The 19,829-nt window shown below is 45.8% G+C and overlaps 1 protein-coding gene across 16 annotated transcripts in view; it reads right to left on the bottom strand.

The window, feature by feature from the left end:
• KDM6A (lysine demethylase 6A) overlaps positions 1-9,301 on the bottom strand; it is a 158,390-nt gene extending 149,089 nt beyond the window's left edge. For 10 of the 16 annotated variants that reach the window (XM_071565850.1, XM_071565933.1, XM_071565826.1 and 7 more), the window contains exons 1-2: positions 8,647-9,300; positions 8,360-8,423 (exon numbers count right to left, since the gene is read on the bottom strand). In XM_071565850.1, the coding sequence (XP_071421951.1) occupies positions 8,360-8,423; positions 8,647-8,804 (222 nt within the window). In that variant the 5' untranslated portion in view covers positions 8,805-9,300. Of the gene's footprint in view, positions 1-8,359; positions 8,424-8,646 lie in introns of all 16 variants that reach the window. The other 6 variants (XM_071565818.1, XM_071565833.1, XM_071565841.1 and 3 more) reach the window with 1 other exon arrangement.
• Positions 9,302-19,829: the final 10,528 nt, after the last annotated feature.

The following is a 19,829-nucleotide window of genomic DNA, read 5'->3' as shown; positions in this document are numbered from 1 at the left end:
TGCACTGGATCTTTTGTCTAATGCTGAAAACTATATCCTGAAATTGTTCAGAATTTTAAATTCTCAAAATGGAACCAGAAATTTAATGAAAAGCACATTGACAATTCAGTCTGCTTTAGAGTTTTATAACCAATCTATACTGAGAATTGAATCATAATCCTCAAATGCCACTGCGAGAAAAGGAAATGACTTGAAGCCATTCTAACAAACAACAATTAATTTAACAACTTACCACAAAGGAAATTCATATGTAGACATACAGTGTTCTGGTTGTAATTCATAACACACTCTCAGTCACTCTCTTTACAAAACTGCAAATGAGCTCTTAATTCTACAACTTAATTAAATAAGCTTTTTCCATGAATGCAACACAGCAAATCCAAGAACCAAAAAGGAAGGTGTTTTGTCAATACAACTCTGATGGTGATCCACGTGTTTGTTGTCTCATACTCCAGAAGTATCCCAGGAAGAATATTCTTTGACTCCCAAGCACACTAAATGGGCTTTTTCTTCGTTAACACAGTGTTTTATGTATGTAAGGAATACTTTCCTGTGATTCTTTAAACACAAAGAATGGTATTCAGTATCAATAATAATACCTGATCCACTGAGAAACAATGAGAGAGTTTCATTTTAAAAATGTGCCATTCAACAAACTTTATTAGGTCCACAGGCAAACTACCAAGTGTTCCACACTACTTGTGATAGTATCAGTAGAACTTGTCTTGAAAACAAGCTTTGACCAAATCAGTATTTAAACAGGCCAGTCTTGGAAAGAGCCTTTCCACAGAGAATTTCACTGCTACAGCTTTTCCTTAGTTTGCCTTTCCACAAAGTGGAAACATACAATAAAATATTTAGTTACTTTCTTTTGCTTTACCTAACTTTCATGGTCCAACAAACTCAGATTAAACTGTGTCAAACACAGTTCCTCTCTTTCCTCACACCAAAAATGTGAGGTCCAAGACTGTCCTCTCAGGTGCTCCTACACAAATCATGGCAGCCTTCACAGGGTTCCTTACAGGACCACCTAGTTCAATTTTGTCTTTCAGAGACTACAAATTAGCACTCTGACAGTAAACAAGATTAACATTGTTAGCATTTGCAACAGAGACAATCAATTGGTGTCATTTGTAACGACACCTCAAGCTTAACAGGCATCACTTCAACATTTAATTGTGAAAATACATCACTCAAACGTTACACTCCAACCACAGCTGGGCAACTCAGTGAGAAGGTTAAAACAAAAAAGTAATCTACATGAGTTGTACAGGCACTCAGCAATAGGACAAGGGGGCACGGGCTTAAGCTCTGCCAGGGGAAATTGAAGTTGGAGATCAGAAAAAACTTCTTTGCAGAGAGAGTGCTCAGGCATTGGAATGGGCTGCCCAGAGAGGGGGTGGATTCCCCATCCCTGGAGGTTTTTCAACTGAGATTGGATGTGGCACTGAGTGCCATGATCTGGTAAAGGGACTGGAGTTGGACCAAGGGTTGGACTTGATGATCTCGTAGGTCTTTTCCAACCCAATCCATTCTACCATTCTGTGAGTTGTACGTGTAAAATACAAGGTAGGTGTGAAACTAAAGCACTGGAAGTTGTATCCATACACCTACACGTGTTCCGTCTGAGCAGAACAGTGGCTCAGCTCCTGGAATTATCCAATCCAACACTGAAACCTGTCACCCAGTTGAGCTCTGCATTCACCTCACCTTCACAGCCCACCTCCCTCATTCATTTCTGAAGAAGCTCAGCTAAGCCCTTTGAGCAGTAACTGGTTCTTACACAACTATTTTTGTCTTCTCAAACTACAAATACACACATTTCCTTCCCTTTCACTCTGTTGAAAATACTGCAAAATGTCTCCTACCACTGCAAACTTTTTTCACTTGAGGACAAAGAAGAACTTTTGTACAGCAGTCAGAGAAAAACCTGAAGTTTAACAGATGAATCTGTAAGGCCAGAAATAAACACTTCACTTCTCCACAGAACATAAGTTTGCCTTATTCTCAGTGGGATGAAGAACAACACTGGGCCATGGCACATAATTCTGGCAGTGGAAAGTCTTGTGACAAATGTTAATCAGTATAAAATCACTTTATAGCCATAAACATTTTCCATGACTCTCTTTAATTTTGTATCATGTAATGAAAACAAATGGTTCTACATGCAGAGAGTTCTCCAAGTATGAAACATCTACTCCTTTCTAAAATGGTGTAACAAACATATGGCGTGGCTTACAGAAGATGCTTCCAACACTTACTTCAGATGGTATCAACATTTGCAGATAGTTTTACCTCTATAATTATCAAGTCCACTCAACCCACTACAGTGAACAAGCAGCTATGCAGGCTGGCAAGAGGCACAGAGCTGTGCTGAAAGCTCATCTGAATAGACAAAAGCTACAGATTCTCTTTTCCTTCCTCACACACCACACCTGAGGTCACCTGTGTAGAAATTACAAAGCCACAGGCCATCAGTATCATGATGCACAAAAGGATCAATGGTTGAATGGAAGGAAAACAGTTGTGTTCTATCCTTGCCACAGTTCATCTTCACACTTTCAGTAATTAAATAATTTATCAGAACCTCTATTCCTCAGCTGTTAAAATACAGCAATATTTCTCTCTCTTCTCCATCCTGAACCTTGGCTGTTTGATGAAGTCAGTAGGGCATGAACTGCCTTACGTTGATGCACATGGACCCCTTGGAGAAATAAATGGGCCACTTCAGCCTCCACACTCAGTGGATTGGCACTCAAAAGCTACAATATGTAACATATTCCATAGGAAATATGAAAAACTAATATAACAAAGAAAAATCTTACATTATATTTCCTACTAAATTTAAGCTGGAGATCAGAAAGAAATTCTTTACAGGGACAGTAATCAGGCATTGGAATGGGCTGCCCAGAGAGGGGGTGGATTCACCATCCCTGGAGGTTTTGAAACAGGGATTGGCCGTGGCACTGAGTGCCATGATCTGGTAAAGGGACTGGAGTTGGACCAAGGCTTGGACTTGATGATCTCAGAGGTCTTTTCCAACCCGATCCCTTCTATGATACCAACAGTCTCCTGACAGAAAACATGAAGCTTGGTGAAATGCAAATACCAACATGCCAAATGTCCTGCCATCCTAATTACACCTTGACAGAAGCGCATTGTTTGTGGACATGAGACACCTCCTTGTTTCTTCATTAACATATTAAAATTACAAGTGTAACATTTCTGACTTCGTCTATTTCCTTGCCTTAAGAAAGCAGAACAAATAATGCACTTCAAACTTAAGGAACAGCCAAAACATTCAGGAAGATGTTTTGAGCAATAAACTCCTCACATTTTAAAGAAATACGCCTCGAATCTAGTTTTGAAAGTATCAAAACATGCTCAGTATTTCACACTTACAGTACTGTGTAACATCCATTGAAAGACAAAGTATTTTTTAAATGCCAGATGAAGTACAAATACTACATACCTCTAACCAAGTCCTGTATTATATAAATATTACATACACTGAAACTGTAATTTCTAAGTATAAACATGGTACAACCATGAACTACAGAACATGCCACTCATTACACCTTAATTGGATCCTAAAAGGCCTGATCTTATTAACACAAAGCCCAAACTGCAAACTAATAAATGCTAATCTTAAAAAAAAAAATGTATGGCTCCTTATAATTATCCAAGATAACCACTTAAAAATAGTGACACCTTCCAAAAAGGCTGGAAAAGCAGTTCCACTCATAACACAATTTAAAAAATTTTAACCAACTTCAACTTTTTCCACAGGACAGACAGTAGATAATAAATAATTAGAAATGCACAATGTATTAAAAAAGAAAAGCACATAAAGGAACAGCTCAGATATGAATTTGCAAGAACTGGCGAGGCTGCCACTTTCTGGAATGCCTTACAAATGTCTCCTGGTACCAATTCCCAGTTTCTCAGTTCCCAGTACTGCCATTATATAAGGCAAACACCATAATTTTTTTTTAAGCATATTTCTTTGTTTTGATGAAAATTAAACCAAAATGTTTCCAAAGCCATTAAGAATAATAATAACTTCACTACACCAAGACCTAAACCTGCTAAAATGTTTTCCTGCATAATTATTTTTCAAGCTGTCTGCCATTAATAAAAATGAAGATATTTAATTACAGATTAGTAGAAAATTAACATTAATATCAACACTGAAGGGACAAAGTCAACATATAGACTCTCCAAAACTATTTTTAAACAAGCAACACCTAGAATTGTAAGAAAAATTAAAGAATACTGTCTCTGTGCATTTATTTTGTAAGCTCATTAAAAGCACAGATAAGCACGTTGTTAATTTTGTCAACACACGTGGCCTTTACACAAAGGAAATACCATTTTTAAATCAGCTGGAAAACAAAAGGGCTGCAAAACCATGAGAGGGAACACAGACTAAAACGTGGCATATTGTGTGGAACTTCATCTCTCTTTAAATCGACTTCAACATCAATACTTCTAAATGGAAACAAGCCTCAGATTTTGTCCACAGGATATGACAAACTGATTAAACTCAATGAATAGGAATTAACAAGCATCTTATACCCAATACATCAGACCAGCTACATCAACCTACATCTGTACAGATGCCAATTACAGCTTATGAAACGATGGTTTGTCACTGCAATAAAGTCAACTTTGGCTAAACACTGGAAGTATAATCCAAAAAAGAAAGAAAGAAAAAGGAAATGCTTTACAATTCACTTCTAATACAATGGATATCTTCGCCCTCCCCCTCCTGTAATCTTTAAGCTTCACCTCCTGCCAGAATGTCTTCCTGGGAGACAGAGACATCAAGATACAGGAAGGGGTTTTGTTTTGGGGGTTTTTCCCTCCACTTCAATGTTCTTGTCAACTACAGACACATAACAGTGAGCACAGTTCTAATACACACGACTGGCTACATCGGATTTCCAGCATTTCAACCCGTTTGAAAGGTGATCTCTCTTTCAAATTCTGCCTCCACTCCCCCAAAACCACACTAGCTGCACACCATGACTTTCAAGCTCCTTTTCTGCAAAATAAACACAAAATTTTTGGCAACAGAAACCTCCATTCCTCTGTCACACGTACTAAGAGCGTGCACACCATTACAGGCAAGTTTGATTTCTTCTGGCTTATCACATATCCAATACACAGAGCAACAATACAATACTCCTGACCTTTAGTCTATACCTTCAATAATTCATAAAATTGTATAGATCTGATGTCTTATCTGTTTTTCTGATTTGCTGTACCCAGCAGCAGGACTCAATTCACAATACTACAACCCATACATGCCACACAGCAAAACTAACAAAAAAAAGGGGCCTGCAGTCCAGACCCAGAGCACGAATAAAACCCACAACTACATCAGAGCTCTAGACATGAAGCTTCTTCCATCCCGGAAAGAGATCCCAGTTTTCATCTTACCAAATTCTGCCAGGGTGTGGCTTCATTAAAACAGAGTCCCCACTGCAAAGGCCTCGTGAAATCTCCCCCATGAGCCTTGAGCCAACACGTGCCTTAGTGAACCCCACCAAAAATGAGGAGTCCCTCCTCACACAGAGGCACCAAATCCAAGCCCACAGGAGCCCTCCTGGAGCACAACTATCCAGGCAGGTAACGGAGCTGTTCCCCGAACACTCTTAACCCAGGACCTCCCTCCCCTCTGCCCAGACAGGCACCCTGCCCCTGCCACCTGAACCACAGGCACCCAGGGAACACTCCAGGCCTCCCAGAACAGACACTGCTCCAGCCTGGCAGCCTTTGGAAAAGGTTCAGTGGCCAGAGTGCTGCTCTCACATCGAGGGGAGCACTGATGAATTTCTGCCTTTGTGAAGGATTCCTCTGGAAAAATGTCTCAATGGTTTTCCTTACCTGCTACACTTGCACATAAATCTCACATTCTGACTTGAAGATTCTTAAATCAGTCAGGATTTCATAATTATGGACTCGAGGGTCTTTGTTAGCTGTTGTTGCTCCGTGCACAAAAGGAAAGATTTTGTTGCTATCACTGTAAAACCTATTAATTAACTGCACATATATACGGCCACATTTTCTACAATAAAAGTAACTGCTACATGGAATTAAAGTGATCTCCTAGATTAACTACTCTCAACCTTCCTGATCAGCATAATTTGCATGAAGCCTCACACCCAGAGAAAAGGAATTAAGTGTCTAACACCCTAAAAATAACAACTTCTTACTTATCGGTAACAGTAACAGAAACACATGCACGTCCCTAGAAGTAAAGAGAACAAACAAAACCGAAACTGGTTCAAGCCCAGAAATCCCTCTCGAACATCCTCGCACTGAGCAGTAACGGTTTAATCCTTCCACTTCCTTAACAATCCGCCTTTCTCAGAGACAAGTTTTACAAAGAATGTGCTCTGTGAGTTGCTGTGCAATTCATAAATGTCCAAAACACCACCTGAAAACTGAGGTGAAACAGCAAAATATTGGCTTGCTTGGGGTTTCTTTTAGTATTTGCTGCATGGATTCATACATTAATACTATAGAAAAACATGCAATGATATTACTAGGAATGTATTTCAAAACTATCAAAATGCCCCAGAACTTCAGTCATTTCAAACAGACTGTACATACTAAACTACAATTGCTTGGCATAAAAAATAATGCATTACACGTAAGAAAGGACTCAAAACTCAACTAATACACCAAAGTGCTGCCTGCATTACTTAATTTTACAGCACACAAAATAAAATTTAACCCAGGGATGTTATGTGACAGATGAGCTAACTACGTATTTTATTTGCTATCTGGCATCCATCCCATACGGAATTCTGTCTAATATTTCCGACAGCCTCGGCAGCATCCACAGAGCAGACACGAATTCTGGCCCACTAACAGTTAACGTACATTATTTAACTGGTCTGACATGTCACTCCCCTACCTTTTTGATTTATGGGAAAGAGTGCTCTTATAAATAACTCTGAAAATCGAAAGGAAACCACGAGATTTTTTTTAAATACAAGCACAAAGAAGAGTGTACTTGCTTTTCCTTCCATCCTTTCCCCCCTCCCCCAACGTCCTGACATTGAGCTTTTCCAATCCTGCCAGAAATAAACACCCAAACACAAGGAAAGGCCTGGGGGATCCAATTCAACACGGTTCGGAGCAAGATCTTCAGATCAACCAAAACCAACAACATGGAAAAAAAGAAAAAAATTCTCCACGACACAGCCCGGGCACAACAATGGGATGAACAGTGTCAAACGCGAGGCCACTGACAGGAACGAGCCAGGAAGCAGGAACCGGAGCAGCACCGTCTCCTCGCTCCAGCCATGTGGCATTTCAAAAACAGTCCCACTTGTGCTGTTACCCAGAGGTTTCGCTGGCTTTCGGTGCTGGAGCTCAGCTGGCAGACACTCGGCCCGCACAGCCTTTGTCAGGGCTCACGGATGGGCAGCAGAACGTGCTACAGGTTGATAAGGAGGGCACCGGCGCCGCGAAGCAGCAGGAAAAGCGCCCAGAAACAACTTGGGATGCGCAGGAGAGTTTCCCGTGGGCGCTCGCCGGGGGCTCCGCGCTCCCCACACTCGCTCCCGCTGTTTGTTTCGTGTTTACCTCCCCCCCCTTCCCTTTCTCCTCCCTGTCCGGCCATCTTGGGGCCGACAGGAGCAGCCATTACTTAACTAAATGACAGGGCCAACAACTTTCCACAGCGGCAGCAGCGCTGCCAGCGCCGGGGCCGGGCCGCTCTGTCAGCCCGGGCCGGCGGGGGCACACGGGGCTCGGCGGGGCCGGGCAGAGGCGACGGGGCCGGAGAGTAAACAACTCCCTCGGCCGGGCCCTGGGGCCGCTCCGCGCCGCGCCCGCCCCGGCCGGGACCCCGCAGGTCCCCGCGGGCTCCGCGCCCGGCCCCGCTCCGGGCGAAAATCACGAGGGAGGGTCCGGGCAGCGGCAACGTCAGCAGCGCCGAGCGCGCCCTCCCTCCCTCCTTCCATCGCTCTCCCCCCGCTGCCGCCGCCGCCTCCTCGCCCTCCGCCTCCCCCGCCGCCCCCGCGCCCCCTCCCCGGCCCGGCCCGGCCCGGCCTGGCCGCCCCCGGCCCGCGGCTCCGCCGCTCGGCCATGCCGGGCCCGGACGGGCACCCGCGTGGCGGCTCGTCCCGCTCGGGGACAGCGACAGGGGGGCCGGGAAAGGGGCAGAGGCGGCGGCGCCGGACCCCGCGGAGGTGGCGGTGCCCCCCGCGCCGGGCGGGCCCCGGGGAAGGGGCAGCGGGGCGGCCGCGCTGCCCATCCATCCATGCCCCGCTGCCCACCCGGCACACACCGCCTCCCTCCCCCCGCGCCATCCCCGCTCCACATCCACCCTCGCGCTTACCTTTAACAGCAAGGCCTTCGTTCTGGCGCCATCTTCATGAAGCCTCAGAAATCCGAAGAGCCGGCTGCGAGGAGGGGAGCGGGCGGGAGGGAGGGGAGGGAGGGAGAGAGAGAGAGAGAGGCACCGGCGTTAGCGGGAGCAGCTCGGCGGGCGGGCGAGGGCAGAGCGCGGGGCCCGGAGCGGCGGCGGCGCTGGGGGAGCCCGGGCCGGGCAGCGCGGGGGGCGCGGAGGGGGCGCGGGCCGAGCCGGGACACGGAGGCGGCCGGGGCGGAGTGGGGAGCGGGTACCTGTCGAGGCCGGATAGGGCTTCTCTCTCCTGGGCTGTCAAGCTGGCGAAGTCCTCCTCGCTCTGGCCGCTCGCTTTCCCCGCCGCCATTTTCTTTTCCTCATCACCGAAAGGAGCAGCAGAGGCGGCGGCGGCGAGCGACACTCCGCACGATTTCATGGAAACGCAGCGTAATTAACTCGCGGATCGCACCCCCCCCTCCCTGCGCGCCCCCAACACCCCCCAGCGCCGGGCGGGGCGGGGTGCCCGACACACACACACACCACAACTTTTATTACAACAACAACAGCCGGCAGGGAGGGGGAGGGAGGGAGGGAGGGAGGGGAGAGGGAGGGAGGGAGGCGGGGGGAAGCCCCGCTGCTCGGAGGAGGAGGAGGAGGAGGAGGAAGAGGACGGAGGGAGGGAGGGAGGGGGAGGGAGCCCCAGCGCTGGAGAGTCGGGGGAGGAGGCGGCGGCTGCGGATGGCGGCGGAGCGGTGTTTACATCGCCGCTCAGCCCCGAGGCGGCGGGAAGGGGTGTCGGGGAGCACGGGGGAGGGAGGGGACACCCTTCCCCGCCCGCCCCGCGGCCCGGGGCGTGTTTTGCTGCCCCAACAAACTTTTCGCCGGAGCCGCGGCCCAAAGTTGTTGTAATTGTGTCACCCCGCGGACCCCGCGCGCGCCGCCGCGGCCCCCCCCGGCCCCGCCCCGCCCCGCCCGCGCGCGCCGCCCCCCCGGCCAATCCGCGCCGCCGCCGCGACACACGTGACCTTTGTTGACTTACGTCAGTCACAGCGCTCCGCCGCCGCCGCGCGCCGCCCGCCCTCCCGCGGGTTCATCCCATTGGCTGGCGGCTCGGCGAGGGGGCGGGGTTTCACGGATCTGCGGGTTGTGATAGGTCGAGAGGGCTGTCGGTCAGACGAGCTTTGCGATTAGGGAGCGCCATCAGGTTGCGGTGCGCCTTTAAAAGCGGGCGGCGGGGCTGGGAGGGGCAGTGCCGGGAGTGGCGGGCGGGGCGCGGGGGGAGTTGCGTAACGGGGGCTCCGCTCTGGGGGAGTGGACGGCGCTGAGGAAGGGCCCATGCCCCACCGGGGGGGTGGGGGCACGCCGCGCTCCGCCCCGCCTTGCCATGGGCGCTGCGCTCTTGGCTCAAGCGGGAAATAATAGATTCGGGGAGCGCGGACGGTACCGGGCGGGGGGCGCTGGGGCGGCGGCGCTCGGTGTGGAAGGGAAGGGGCCGCCCCCGGCGCTTGGTTTGGTCCGTCCCGCCCCCCCCCCCCCAGCCCGTGACAGGTGGAGCGGCCCCCGCGCCCCCCCCCTTTCCCCCGCGGCTGTCACGTGGCGCCGCGCGCGAGACTCGCGTGCGCGGCGTTGGTCTCGCGATGCCTCGGTGGTCCCGGGGCGTGAGGGCGGGGAGGGTCCGGCCCGGAGCGGCGGGAAGGGCGGGAGGGAGCAAAGGCCGGGAATCCGGGAACCGGGGACCGTGTGAGTGAAGGATCCGGGATGCTGGGCACGCCCCGCGTGTGAGCAACGCTCTGGGCTCTCATTGCACGCCGGAGGGAAAGGGGATTTGCTTCACATACAGCTGAATGTGCCGAAGCGTTACCTGTGGGCGTCATGGAGCGGCCTGCGATGGGAGGGACTCACAGACTATTCTGAGTTGGAAGGGATCCACAGGGACCATCGAGTCCAACTCTTAATTCAATGGCCCCCATGGGGGATTGAACCCATGACCTTGGCATTATTACAACTAAGTGACCTTAAGGATTATCTCGTTTCAATGCCCTTCCCTGGGCAGGGACACCTTACACTGTCCCAAGTTGCTCAGGGCCCCATCCAACCTGGCCTTGAACACTCCAGGGATGGGGCAGCCACAGCTTCTCTGGGCCTCAGCACCATCGTTGGGTTCCTTGGTTCCTCGACCCTTCCCAGCTCACCTGGCAACCTCTGAGGGACCAGCTTTCTCTTTACAGTGGCACACAGCCAGGAGGCTTTATGGTTTGTTGGTTTGTTTTTGATGTGAGGTGTTTGTAACTCACTCCCTGATGGCTCTGCTGTGGTGCACTCTAGGAGGTGAGTCTGCTGTGGGGTGTGGGGGGCACAGCTCATTCCCTGCTGCTGGAAACGGATCAGAACACCCTCTGGAACAGCACTGTGATGCTTCTCCACTGTCGGGCTGAAGCCCCGTGGCTGGGCAGGCATTTCCCATTTGAATTTCCTGTTCTATGATTGCCAGGCACTCTAAAGCAAAAGTGAGGCCATTGTCTGCATTTGGGATTTAGGCAGACAAGGTCAGTGCCAAACTACAACTCTGTTCAGCCACAATGCTGCTGCTTGTGGGTTCTCCTTTAGTTGCCACCCTCAAACCATGTGCTCATTATATTGAAGCACATTTCTGCCTCTCTTGCTCTAAGTTAACATTTATGCATCAGTGGTGTTTTCCAGGTGGATCCCCAAGATTTGTTCTGCTCCTGATGATGCAGACACTGGCAGGAGTGGAGACTTGATCAAGGCAAAGTCTTGAATAATGCAAACAGAGAAGCAGATCAGTATGTCCTGCCTCCTTTTAAAAGCAGACTCTTGTCATGTAGCTCTGCCTTTGGATGGAAGTGCAGGTAGGACAAAAAAGCACTTGGGTTTGCTGAGGTTGCATTTCTTTATAAACAAGCAGCCAGTTTGAGTGTTGGTATGAGACAGGCATTTGTGTTCTGAGTTTGAAGTCCAGACAAAACCCAAGTTATTTTTGGTTCTGGGAATGGGCCATACTCTGCTAATACTGACAGCAGAGCAGTGATCAAACATCAGCCTTCATTCATTGCACAGAATCACAGACTATTCTGAGTTGGAAGGGACCCACAAGGATCATCAAGTCCAACTCTTAAGTCAGTGGCCCACACAGCGGATGGAACCCATGACCTTGGCATTATTACAACCAAGTTTTAACCAGCTGTATTGTCCGTTGCTTCTCTGTCATGTATTTTCTCAGCAGAGCTTCCTCAGGTACAAAACTCAGCAGCAAGAACTTTCCTGGTTGGAAATGTGCCAAAAATAAGTTATTTCAACATAGACTGTTTTGTGAGGATCTTGACTCTGACGTGTCAAGGTTCCACTTTGCAGTATCCCAAATAGATCAACAGAAAGAAGACAACAATTTTTCAGTAGGAGGAAGGGCTCTGCTAAACTACAAAGCAAATCAGAAGACTCTGTAAAAGCAAAGAAGAATTTTAATTTAGCTGAAAGGATAATGAGAAACATGAAGTCACAACACCTGAGTTACTTCTCTGGTGCAGTCAGCGCCACTCTAAACCCCCCACATGCCTGTATTGCTGCTATTGGAGTTCCAGATGCCTTTTCTTATTTATTTATGTGATCTGCTTGGATGACCTGGGAGGTCCCACAAAGGCCTCTGTATTGTTTTAGCTCTTCAAGAGGTATCCAGAGCTCAGAGTCTGTAGTAATAATAACAGAAGATTGAACATGGATCCTGAAACTGATACCCCTGTGCTTGCAAACAGTCACATTGACAGTTTTGGGGGCTGATATTGATACAGAAATGATGTGTATGGAAGGAGTGTGTGTGATGGTGGCCTCCAGTGCCAGGATATGCCCCAGAACTGACTTCAGAAGTGTCTTTAAATTAAGGAGGAGGAAGGAAACTGCAGTGTTGTTCTGTATCTGTCAAGTAAGGACCACCAAGATGACTGTAAGGATGGAGCACCATTCCTGTGAGGAAAGGCTGAGAGAATTGGGATTGTTCAGCTTGGAAAAGAGATTTGGGCTGACCTGACTGCAGCCTTACAGTGCCTGAAAGGAGCCCACAGGAATGATGGAGGGAGATTATTCACAAGAGCCAGGAATGACAGGACAAGGAGGAATAGATTCAAACTGAAAGGGAGTAGGTTTGTATTAGATATTAGGAAGAAATTCTTTACTGTGAGAGTGGTGGGGCCCTGGCACAGGTTGTGTAGAGAAGTTGTGGATGTCCCGTTCCTGGAAGTGTTCAAGGCCAGGTTGGATGGAGCTCCAGAGCAACCTGGTCCAGTTAGTGGGAAGTGTCCATGCCCACGGCAGGGAGTTGGAATGAGATGATCTTTAAGGACCTTTCCAACTCAAACCATTCTGTGATTCTGTGCAGTATTAGCTAACTCATTACATTTTAGCTTAGTTTAAATTTGGAGGTTGCCTGGGAGTCTCCAGAACCACTTTGTTACCTCCTGTGTGGACTGATAAACCTCTCGGACTGAACACTCTTTGGATCCCCTTTTCCCGCGTTCATTTCCCCTGCAGTTTCTTTGTGTACTCCCACACACTGCTGAACTTTGCCCTGTCACACTGCAAGACCTGCCCAGTCTCTGAGACTGAATGTTGTTGGTTCGTGCCAGGAGACCTCAGTGTCTCTGGGCAGTCTCTGCAGCTTGAAATTGAGATGCAAAGTTAATGTGCCGCCTCTTGAGAGTAGAAGCAGCAGAAGTTCATTCTGTATTTCTCCTTGTAAGTAAATACACATCACCTGGTAATCAGGCATTGGAATGGGCTGCCCAGAGAGGGGGTGGATTCCCCATCCCTGGAGGTTTTGAAACTGAGCTTGGCCGTGGCACTGAGTGCCATGATCTGGTAAAAGGACAGCCCATTCCAATGCCTGATTACTCTCCCTGTAAAGAATTTTTTTCTGCTCTCCAATTTCCCCTGGCAGAGCTTGAGCCTGTGCCCCCTTGTCCTATTGCTGAGTGCCTGGGAGAAGAGACCAACCCCCACCTGGCCAGAACTTCCCTTCATGCTCATACTGGCTCAGAGCACCTCAGACCATAAAGCAAATCCTTTTGCAGTAGCTGAGAAATGTGACAAGTCAACAATTTTGGATATGTGTGACAAGGTGCCCAGACTGAAAAACAGTGAAGAAAAAAGCAGGCAAACCAACAGAACCCATGAGGTGCCATTCTGTGTCTTACAAAACAAACCTAATGCTTGCATTTTTGCCATCTTGCCAAATTTTAGTCGAGCTGCCCCAAATATTTGACTGTTGGGCATATAAGGGAAAGCAGCATAAAGTAATACTGCCTGACAATATGTTAGGGGAAAAGCAGCCCCTTTGTTTAACCTCCCATTTTCATTAACATGAGGTTTGTTTCTACATCTGTTTTTCTTACTGCTCTTTTCCTCATTTACTCCAAGGTAAAAGCAGAAAATCTTGAATTACGAAGCTGTTTTGTTCTTGAAATTCAGAACAAAAAAGCCCACAGTTCTTCACTTTTGTATTTTAGCGGTAGCTCCTGCTTTGCCCAGGAGTTCACAATAAAATGTTCCTCATGTGACATGTGCCCTGTACTACCCTCATTAATGTTCTGATGGGTGTTGTGTGATGATCTCTGTTATATTTTCACAGTGTGTGGTGGTCAAGAAAGTGACAGGAACTGATATAAAACCCAAGGTGTTTGTTTTGGGTTTTTTTTTCTCCAAAATGCATAAAAAAGGCAAATGCTTTTGCTGGCAATGAGAAAAATCAATGCATTTAGAGAAGCATTATTGAAAATCAAAACTGTTGGGGAAAAAAGCCCTTCTGAAAGGGTTTATCCTTACACTGACGAAAAAAATTGCTCTTCAATCTCAGAAACACCTTAATAACTTTGTGTAGTGAAGGGAGTGAAATTGAGCTGATCAAGGAAATGTGTTATAAAGAAAAAATGGTATTTTTCTTTCAAAAAGTATTAAAAAACTAGTTATTACTTAATGCTTTACTAATAGACCTTAATTAGTGTTGTTGCTTGAATCATATAGTGATTTTTGTGTATTGCCCTCTCCTCCCCTTGGTTAACATGACTTTAAAACCTGAATTGTCCCTGAAAGACTCCATGCTGGAATTCATTTGGAATTTTAGGGATAACTCATGGTCCTGAGGAGTGCACACAGTTACCAGGTGAGCAGGAATGTCCATCACTGCAGCAACATCTCAGCAATCACCCTAAATACAGAAAACCTTGAATTTGTGTAAGTGACCTGTATTTTGAGCTGTTCCATTAAATTCAGAAATCAGGGGTTTAGATACTCTGTAGGTTTGTGGTGTGAGGGGCCAGTTCTCTGCATGTCAGCAAGAACCCACTGACCTGTTTGCTGGAGTTTGACCAGCAGAAGAAGGAACTTGTAGAAGAGCTTCCACACTATCATGTTTTTTGCAGAGTTGGACAAATAAATAATACAAAAAAAAAATTACACTTGTCTGGGAAGTGGTTTATTTGTGCTGCTTCTGTTAGTAGATTTTAATTTTTTTTTGTCAATTGTGCCCGTGCCTCCTGCCCTTGGCAGCTTTGACTGTGTCCATTGGTGTGTATTCCAAACGTGGGAATTATTTAATTTGTGGTAACAGTTTTGGAAGGTAACTGGGTAAGTGTTGCTCTTCTCCAGGAAGGATGTGTCAGCTTAGGACTTGCCACCTTCCAAGAAGTCACCTGTTGAACAGAAGAGGATCACAAACAAGGATCTCTGCCCTTCCAAAAGAGTGCAGTAAAAATCGAGTTTCTTGCATTTGTTACTGTGCAGGAATTTAATGTATCTCTTGAGAAGCCAAAAATAAAATTCTGTGTTTGTATTAACTTGTCTTCAGACTGACAATGGCAACTTTATAGAACTTGGGCAATGCTGTCAAGGAGGGGAAAAACTTATCATGACTTAACATGACCTGGGCTGATACCTTTGTAACCAACTGGTTTTCTGGCTAGTAAGTAAAACCAAGTAAATCACATTTCTGAAGCAGCTCTGAGCAAAGGATTTTTGTGTAAGCATTTGAAAAGAGCTGTTTGTGATGCTCAGCAAACTGGGTGAATGGGTATCTTGTTAACTTCTGTAAATCCTGGGACAGTATTATCCAAAATACATTATTATCTGATATTTTTGGTTTTCTCCTAGAGCAGAGTGTGCCATGTTCTCTTACTGGATTTAATTTGGTAGTGTCAGAAAAAATCTTTTCAGGAAAATAACAGAATTATTTATTTTAAAGGCCTCAGCTGTTGTATATGTTGCCTTTTGTTAACACTCTTGTGGATGTCTAAAAGGGTAAAATCTTAAATAACCAATCTGAGAAACTATTCTCTCCTGTCCATTTCCTACAACACCTGCCTGTGCAGCTGCTTTTAAAATCGGGTACTTTGCTCAAGTAATGGTGGGTATTAAGTCTTGTAATTGTGCACAGATGAGAGTTTTAAAGCTGCAAGTGCAGGAGCAGCTTTGGGACATGAGGTTTGTCAAAGTTACAGCAGTGGCTCGAGAAGCTCCATCACTAAACACAGACAAGGACAGTTCTCCATCCTCCAAACACAGTTCAGGAGTCCCTTAGAGCAGTGGGTGAGTCGGGGGGCATTTCAAATAAAATAAAACATGATGCTTAAATCATGGACATGCAACTCACCCTTTTGGAATGTTCCCAAAATGAGGTGGTATCTGTTAATTCAATGCTTAGGACACAATAAATACAGGACAGGGTTGTACCCAAAGCATGTAAATGTGTTCATTGTATGTGACTGAAGATAAACAAAACACCAAACTGAAATTTGGTGGGGGGGGGTTGTCTTGTTTGGGTTTGGGGTTTTTGGTTGTGTTTTGGGGTTTTTTTCCATTAAATTGCTATTATCAAGAGGTTCATTATGTTCAGATCTTCTCTAGTGGTTTGTGCTCTTCTGTGTCTCCAACATGTCAATAAGAGCTGGGTCACAGAGCTGAGAACATCAGGATGTTGTGAGGAAGACAAGTGTTTTCTAGCATCAGCTTGTCATTAGAAAACCAAAATCCAATCCTGCCCTTAAGTACACATTTTCCCTTGCCTCCTCCACCCATCAGCTGCACTGCACTTGGGAACCTGCAAAACAGGAAGTCCCTGGGAATTGTTGGGAGAATTGTCCATCTTAACATTTGTCAAGGTAAGGTTTGGTTTCTGTTTGAATGTTTGCAGTTGTGTGTTTATATAATTATACTCAGTACTACTGAAGTCAGTTTGTGAGCTGGTCTATAGTGGTGGTTTGGGTTGGGTTTTTTAACAAGCCCTGTGGTGGTTTACTCTTGTGAGGAAAATTAAAACACTGTTTCTCTCCATGGATATAATCCCAAACAAAGCCAAGTGAGAGGAAGGAAATTGCCATTGGTCTCAATGGGACAAGGTGCTCTTGGGAGGAGGGGTAGCAAAGGGAAGCTTCCCTGAGAATGGGCAAGGTTTTCTAGAGCCCTGGTATGCTTAAATTGGTGCTTTTTCTGCCAGCAGTGAATACACAAAATTTGACTAAGTTTTGGCTTTAAATCTTCATGAAACAAAATGCTTGTCCAGTGGTTTCATAGTATCAATGACAACAAAGTCCCTCTGATATTCCTTCCTCTCAATCAAAAAAATCCACAACCCCTGTTGAATTCACAGGCCTACACATAGGAATCCAAGTTACTGGAGAAACCATGAAACTACCAATGCAAGTGGCTCTACTTTAGAGACATCAAAAGTTTTGAAAGTACTTGGATACATTTCTTCTTCCCAAGGGTGGCTTTATACAAAAATGGCTGAGGCATAATCTTGAGAAGTTTACATTGGTCCTGCTCAGGTTATAGCTGTTCCCTGTACAAAAAAGAGGACAAATGTGTTATTTTAAAATTTAAATACTGCAGTCAATCATATTGGGGTTTTTGTTTGGTTGTTTTTTTCAGTAGGTGATCAGGTTTGTTTTTATTATGTATCCCCTCAGTGCAGGCACATTTCTAATGAGTTACCCACCATGCCAAGGACCCAAACCTGCAGGTTCTGAAATACCGTCTGAAGAAACTTTCTGCTCAGTAAAGATCAAGTCCAACTTTATAATGGATCATTTCAGATAAGTTTGGAAAGTTTGAATGATTATCAGAACTTCATTCAGGGAATTGGACAATACACAGGTTTTCATGCAAATTCAATGTTCTTCCTGTTTTCTGTACATCAACCCGTTTCAATGGAGACATCCTGCACTCTTTCCACTTCTGTCTGAAAACACACCCAAATACAATATGTATCCTCAGAGAAGTACAACTCTTACATAGCTACTGTTAAGCCTCTTATGAATCAATTGTGTTTTTCAAGTCTATTCAGGGTTATTAATCTTGCAGTGTAAGTGCTGTGTGTCACTGGTCTGCAAAACATGCGTGGGACACAGAAGCAAAAGGATTGGAGTTTGTCTCCCAGGGGGAGGGGTTTGGTTTCAAACCCTGCCCTGGGTGGGTGGTTTGAGTAAGAAACAAGAGATCCTGTCAGCAGCTGGTGGTGCCAGAGGCAACGGGAAGAAACTGATGCCCAGGAAGTTCCACCTGAATGTCATGAAGAACTTTCCTGTGACTGAGGGGTTGCCCAGAGAGTGTGTGGAGTCTCCGTCAGTGGAGATATTCCAGAGCCATCTGGATACAATCCTGTGCACTGAGATGTCCCTGCTGGATCAGGGAGATGGGACAGACAACCCATTGTGGTCCCTTCCAGCCTGACCCATCCTGTGATTCAGGGAACAATGAGATGAGGAGAGGAGAAGCCAAGGCTGGAGGTGGATTTGGCCTCTGGCTGGACAACCTTTTCTGTAGCTGAATTCCTGACCTGTCACTCCAGCTCTTCTTTCTGTCACAGTCGTAGTTTTCCGTGCATTGTGTAGAACATGAATGTTCTGTTAAAATGACAAAGTGTCTGGCAAAAAGCAGAAATGATCACATGGTTTTGGAGTTTTTCCCTCAGTCTTAACCAAACAAATGATTGTGTCAGCACTTTGTCAAAAATTAGGCCGCTGGGTAACCAAGATGAGGGTTGCCTCAGAAAGGGGTTACGTGCAACCCCTGCTTCTGACAGTCCCTTCCCAGCCACTGTCACCAACACTGTGCCATCCCTCAGCAATGCTCATTAACTGTTACAATGCCAAGATGAAACTGAGCCAAAGTCATTGAAATAATCCTGGATAAAAACAAAAACACCAGCCCCCTGGAAAAAATAAACAACAACAAAACCCCCCAAAACAAAAAAACCAACAAAACAAAACAATCCATAACAAATGAATCCCCACAAACCTCCAGATAGGAGCCAAGAGCCACTTCCAGACAACTTCTGTGGTCATTATTCCCATGCAATATTGTGTGGCATACTGAAAAATACTTAAGGATAACATCATTTTAATATGAAATTAAATGCCAGAATGGATGATACAGTGGTTGTATTATTGAGTAGCATATGGAATTCAATAGAATTTGTCATGCTAATAAATTTTGCATCACTGCTGACAGCTGCTGTGAAGAGTCCTGAGATTGTTCTGTAAGGCTGTGCAGTCCATTCCTAGCAGTGCCTCAGAGCTGGTGGACTCCTGCCCAGCACAGTGAGATGATTGCATCTTGTGAGGTTGATTGCAGATTGCTATCACAGTAATAAAGACCAAGTTGAAAATTACAAAACCCTGGAACCTACAGAAGCTTATGAGCCATAGAAATGACCTGCTCATAACTCTTTAGTGCCTCTGAGAAATTGTTAATTTGGTTGCCAGTTACTCAGATTTAAGTTGGTAGCGTTGGACAAATTGCTGTTGGTCTTTATCACAATGTCCCTTTTTGTGTTCCTCCCGTCCTGATGGGCAAGGAGAAATAACACTTGCTGTGTTACCTGGGTACACATTTTTTTTCTATTGGAGCATAGTCAAAAAGGAGCAAGTTCTGCACAGCTGGCAAGACTAAAAAAGCAACAGCATCATCTACCAAATGGTAAAATTGGTAGATTATATAGGAAAATATTCCACACACTTTTATTCTAAAGCGAACTTGTAGCAGGTTTTTTCTTTCATTTTTGTGTACTGTGTTTTACAAATCATGTTATTATTTGCAGAAACTTTTAGGAAAGAACTTGTGTCTTACAGATTAATTCTTAACTTTAGAAGTACAAAAATTATCTTCCTGAACTAACCACTCCTTCTCAAGCCCAGCTTTTAAATGTTTCCATTATGCTTATTCAGATGTGTAGGAATCATAGATGTCATTTCAGGAAAGTGTTTAAAGTAATGATAAATAAACAATAAAGACCATGAGGATTAAAGGTAAAAAATTAAACTTTTAACTAGTATCTCCTTGCTTTGCAGCCTCAATACATGCACCAGGATTCCTGCTGTGCATTAACATTCAGAAAGTTTTTCCCCATGAACATGTAATTGTTTGTATTAGAATCTTTACTGTTGTACTAGAAATTAGA

Source organism: Pithys albifrons, chromosome 1 (assembly GCF_047495875.1).
Source record: "Pithys albifrons albifrons isolate INPA30051 chromosome 1, PitAlb_v1, whole genome shotgun sequence".
In the NCBI taxonomy this organism is placed as follows: domain Eukaryota; kingdom Metazoa; phylum Chordata; class Aves; order Passeriformes; family Thamnophilidae; genus Pithys; species Pithys albifrons.
This window is presented reverse-complemented; position numbering and strand designations above follow the sequence as displayed.